Source organism: Monopterus albus, unplaced genomic scaffold, assembly GCF_001952655.1.
Source record: "Monopterus albus unplaced genomic scaffold, M_albus_1.0 scaffold22.1, whole genome shotgun sequence".
NCBI lineage: Eukaryota > Metazoa > Chordata > Actinopteri > Synbranchiformes > Synbranchidae > Monopterus > Monopterus albus.
The window spans coordinates 464,689-470,661 of NW_018127902.1; the positions used below are offsets into that span (position 1 = coordinate 464,689).

The 5,973-nt window shown below is 37.8% G+C and overlaps 1 protein-coding gene across 5 annotated transcripts in view; it reads left to right on the top strand.

The window, feature by feature from the left end:
• Positions 1 to 5,973, top strand: part of sorcs1 (sortilin-related VPS10 domain containing receptor 1) — a 195,071-nt gene that overhangs the window by 144,946 nt on the left and 44,152 nt on the right. For all 5 annotated transcript variants that reach the window (XM_020594144.1, XM_020594146.1, XM_020594147.1 and 2 more), the window contains one exon: positions 313 to 471. In XM_020594144.1, coding sequence (XP_020449800.1) covers positions 313 to 471 — 159 coding nt within the window. The remainder of the gene's footprint in view (positions 1 to 312; positions 472 to 5,973) is intronic.

The window sequence follows — 5,973 nt, forward strand, 5'->3', positions numbered from 1 at the left end:
TACAAGATGTATCATACTGCCTAACATACAAATTATTACTCGAGATACGATAGTCTTGATTGACTTTTCTCTGTGTGTTTTATCTAGTCAATAATGCAGACACACACATACGCCAGAGGGTTAGGTGCAGGAAAATGGGAAAGAATTAAGTGCAATCAAACAAAAACACACACACACTCACACATTCTTTGTCTGGACTGCTAATGTGCACAACCAAGTCAAATGGAATATGTTTTTTAAATGCTTTGTTGTTAAGAGTTTAAACATTCTTAACATCCTAACAATGTCCCTGGTCTGTCATTCTTCTGCTAGATCATGCTGCTAACTGATCCAGAGGTGGAGAGCAGTCTACTGATCAGCTCTGATGAAGGAGCCACCTACCAGAAATACCGGCTGAGCTTCTACATCCTCAGCCTGCTGTTCCACCCTGAGCAGGAGGACTGGATTCTGGCCTACAGCCATGACCAAAAGGTTAGCGAATGAGTTGATTGTTCAAAGGTATCCAAAGAAGCCATGTCTTAATCTCAACAGGCAATAGCATTGTGGGGATGCCTCAGAGCAAGTTGGACGAATGTACGACCCCGTAACAGAAGAGTTTTGTTTAAAACACAAGTTCATAAAGTTTATTTGAGAGACAGGGTGATAAGCAGATATGTTTTGTTCCATGTTCACCCGATATGGCAGCCTGTATTTAATAAATAAAGAAAAAAAAGACTAAATGTTTTAATTTTCAGAAGCTGAAATCTGGACTTACTAAATCTAAGGTATGACTTAAAAAATATAAAAGTTTAAATGATAATTTCTTGAAAACATACAAAATTTTGGGGGCTTTTTAATCTTGATCAAATAGCACCAACAGACAGGAAAATGGAGGCGATCTGCAAGCAAGGCTCACACCATACCAATTAGCCTTCATGCACGGGTGCCTGCCAAAAACACTTGGCTATCCACAGCACTCATAATGATGATTTTCAAGTCAAAGGCAAGTCCGAATTATGAGACAGTAAGACAGTGTTTTGACTTTGAAAATCAAAGTTAGTTTGACCAAAAACTTTTTTGACTCACTATCTTCTGCTTAAAACACAAATGCTTCACCACATCTTACACATAGACCTAGACTGGCATATTGTTTTTGTAAAGAATGACTCAGTGTCACACACAGTGCATAAAGGTACCCTGTGGAAAGTCCTGACCACTAGGAGAGCTGTACAAAATGGTTTTATGAGCATGATTCCACTCTGTTCATGAGGACATACTGCACATCCACAAGGACAGTTTTACTCCACAAGCTCATGCACTGACCTGATTAGCTAACACCAGACTTTTTAACTATTCTTTTGCCACACAATTCTTCATATAAATACTCTCTTTAATTTAAACAAGGTTGAATCCTTTAAATTATTTGATAGAAAAACATATTTTTCAAAGTAAGGTACTGAAAATATTGTTTTGCTGTCATTAATTGTTGTTGAGTAAAGTAATGTCACCGGAAAAAAAAAATTGATTTTCAAACACAGCTTTGGTCAAACATCTTAACATAAACTACACCTCCAGAATGACGCTTCTACAGCTTAGAGACAGTACTGGTGGTTTTCGAATAAGTATTAATGTAATACAGGAGAAAATGTGTGAGCAGAAATAGTAACATGTGGGAACTGGTGAGCCACAGAAAGAAAAGAGAAGTGCAATTTACAGGCATTTTAAAATGACTGCTGCATTAAGGAAAATGCTTTTCTTGCAGCTAGGCCATTTAAATTTAATCTTTAAGTTGTGACGAATAATGAAGGCATTTTCCTTTGCTGAAGGGATGTAGATGTGTGCTCATGCTTTCTTGTACTTGCTATACTGTGAGGACCAAAAATGTATTTTTTGCTACAGAGTGATGACATTTTTTTGAAAAAGAGAACATTTTGGCCAGTCCTCACTTTCTAAAATATCTTTAAAACTTGGTTTTAGGGTTCAGGTTAGAACTGGGTTTAAGGGAAGGATTAGGGTTAGTTTACTTCTGATGGTTAAATTTAGGTTAGGTGTTAGGTGCTAGGCTCAGGAGGTAGTGTGGTCATCTCCTAACTGGAAATTTGGTTGTTCAAATCCTGGTCTCCACAAGTGTCCTTGAGCAAGACACTGAACCCCAAGTTGCCCACAGTGGCCAGTCAATTACTCAGACAGTGCCACCATCAGTGAGAAATTTTCCCACGCAGGACTAATAAATGATGATGATGATTATTATGATGTCACTGAGTGCCCTCACAAAGATAGGATAAGCATGTGTGTGGATTTATTTTTCTATACTTGTGGGATCTCAAATCCATCAGTTACCATATTTGCAGGGACTGGAAGTCACCTGTAGGTATCCAAGGTAGGTCTTCACAAAGTAGTTGACTGAATTTTACAAAAACGATGGGGTGTAATGTTAGAGCAAGTGTCAGGGTTAAGGTTAGGCAAGTAGTGATTCTGGTTAAGGTTAAGGTAAGTCTCTTGGAAATGTAATGTAAAATGTAAGTCTATGTTGGGACCTGGTAAATGATGAAAACAAGTGTGTGTGTGTGTGGCCTAATTTTTTTAAACTTGAGGCTGGTCCTTGAGTAAATCGTCATGAGCACTTGAAGCCATTCTTTAGGTTATTTTGGAGGTGATATGGAGGGACATGGGATAAGTTAAGATTAGTCTCATGATCTATTTATTTTAATATATATTTCATCTGAATCTGAAATAATGTGAATTTAACAGCTGAGTGGTCCTCTTTCAAAATTCATATTTTTATGAAAAATTCTTTTTGAACAAATCCAGATGGCTTTTTCCATGACACAGTGTTCAGTATACCTGTATGTGTGTATATGAGGGGCAAGAGGCAAATTGTAAAGCACTTTTTACAACTGCAGTCAAAACATGCTATAGTCCCTTTACTGCACATTCTTTGCTACTACTGCAGTAAATATCAGCTGCTTATTTACTGCTTTTTTATGCCTTGGTATATCCATTCTCACTCATCGATTTCTGCAAACAGTATTAAATGAAGGAAGTGATACAGGATTCCCTGAACTCAGTATCTGAGGCAGCACTTCTGGGCTCTATCGAAGAATCCAGCAGGCATCAGCTGAGTCAAACTAGCAACAGCAGCCTTAACCTTAACCACCCACACATCCTGTAGGTCCTGCACTGCTGGGTGATGCTGGGATTGTACAGCCCGTAGGTACCTGAGAAGTACCTGAGAGGTCAGGGAGGTTCTCGGAATTTCTAAAATATTGAAACTATTATTATGGTGCAGGAATAATAATGCTAGTAGTATATTCTGCATGTTTCTTATTGTACGGATACAACTGTATGTTATTAGTAGATAACTTCAATGTGTAGAATGCAATAAACCAGTGCTTACAGTTGCACTTAAACATAGAACATTTACAACATAAATTGATAAAAAATAATGTTTATTTTGTTGTTTCCCCTCTTGAAAGATGCATACTGCGGAGGGGAAACATCTTATTTGAGATGGAATTATATGGATGTAAATCAAAAGAAAGCTATTAATGAGATTCTTTTTTTCTTTGATTGTGAAATAGCTTTAATTTATCCTCTTTTTATCCCTTAAAATGAATGTTTGTGTACTGGTGACCTTGTGTAACCTGCTGTTTATGTCTACTAGTTTCACTAGTTTAATGTTTGAGTTTTTTTTTTTTTTTAATAAAACTCTGAAAAGCAAGACTGAAAAATGAACATAATGTTGTGGAGAAGAAATATGTTTTTTCCCCATGCATTTACATTTCTAATCATCTCATGACCGGTAAAGTATCTTCTGGTCACTAAGGCCAAATGCTACATGATTAGATTAAGATTAAGTTTTGTCCATAATCTAATTCTAATAATAGTTATGTATTAGTTTTGACCAAAATAACTGCTGAAATTTAACAGATTTCTTGTGAAAGCTTTACTGAAACAGTCCGTGGTCCCTGACTGTACTGACTGTATGCAATTTGTTCACTTCCTACTTGTCAGGTGTCGACCCACTCACCCACCCTCTCTTACTCATGCACTCACCCATGCCCTAACTTGCACACAGTGTCTCCACCTCAAAACTGCTGCTCCTTCAATTTCCTCACCTCCTTTTGGCGGTTCTGCTGCATTTGTTGATTGAGAGACCTTTTGAGGTTGTAAAGGCTGTGCTGATTCTTCCACCCCCACCCCCCTCGCCTCCCCCGCCTCCTGCTCTCTGCCTCTTCACTGTCACTTCCTTGGCTACATACTGTCTTGCTGTAGGAGGATAATTAGTCAAAGTGATGCCCCCACCCTGCCTCACCTCATCTCACTTAGCACAGCTTGGCAGGAAAGTCATGGAAATATTGTTGTCTCTCCGTGTTTCACATGACACAGTGAATATATAGAATGCGTATGCTCATTGTGCAGAGGAAGATTGATACGCTTCGCCTAATGTCGGGATGCCATTAAAGTCTCACCTCACTGTTTTATACTGTCATCCTCACTGTTTTTAGCTGATATGTGTTATGGCAATTATGTGTGACCTAATAAAGGCAGTAACTCTTGTCTATGACTTGAAAACATAATGCTCCTTTGGGCCAAATAAAAGAGAATTATTGATTTGATAGCAGTGGTAATCTCTATGGGATGTGTTTTCATGTATGCTTTTTAATGCCAACACTTCACTCTCCAGCACAGAGTAAATAAATACAATTAAAAAATAAATTAATCTAAGCAAACAGAGTTACCTTTTTGTTATCCGCCAATAAATGAGTGTTTGCACATTATGCCTGGCTGCTCATGCTTGAAATAGAAAAAAGTCCTGGTCAAAACACTGAAATATGTTTGATGCCTCATTAAATTCCAGCTGTAAGCTACAGAGTAAATGCTTTTGTCAGGGAATGCAGGTGTGTTTGGAGGCAAAAGGACTTCAGTGAGTATATTGCATTACCGTGTCAAGGCTGTTGCTTTACAGAGCAACAGACTATAGAAAACTTAGAACTGTTTATTTTACTTGGGTTTTTATTTGACCTGAATGGCTGTACCACTGAAATTATGAGATAAAATGTTCACTTCACTTAGCTTCAGTGGTACAGTGTATAGACATGGAAGTAGCTGTACTTTTATTTGCTGAAATGTAAAAATAACTATCTCACAATGCCATCACAGGAGATGAACAGAAATGTGTGTCTTGTAGTACTGAAAAATTACATTAAAAGCTGTATTAATCAATTTTTTTGTCTATCTGAGGACAAAACTGCAAAATAAGCTGAATATCACGCACCCTCAGCATTTATCAGCTCATAAAGTAGTTATGGATGTGTCATCAAACAGTTTCCTATTGCACACCCAGCAGACTCTGAGCAACAGTAAAAAAAAAAAGTCTCTATTTTACCTCTGTTTTGGTCTTCACCAGCTCCAGGCTACTACAGCTTGGTGTTCAGCTTCTCTCTGAATGCTACCCAATGTTCACCATTTAGTCATTATCAGCAAGAGGCAGACAATGACCTATGATTACCCCCAGTAGTACTCCACCAGACTGTCTGCCATTTGCTGCTGAGAAACTAGGGTGTCATTAGTTTGTGAGAGGTTTTTTTATGCAGTGAGACTGCATAAAACTGAAACCAAACTGAAAACAGTGAGCAAAATGTGGCTCAAGTAGTTGTCAGTGGATGTGTCACTACATTACCAGTAACCTTGACATATTACACATCAATCCATTGTTCAAATAAGGATATTGATCAGTGCAATTTAAAGACTTTTTTTTTGCCCAGAAACTGTGTCTCTGTCACACAAATCCCCAGATGTTATTGTTAGGTATTTTTAGTCAGATAGATATTGGTTAGGCACTTGTATGTATTAGAAATGTTTAGTGGAGATAGGATGTCTAGTTAGACTGTTAAATGCTTAGTCATGCTTATGAGTTTCTACAGGGTACATCTGGTCAAGGATAACTAGAGAAAAGTTGATGACTGTCAGCAGACAGGGTGTTTAATATTA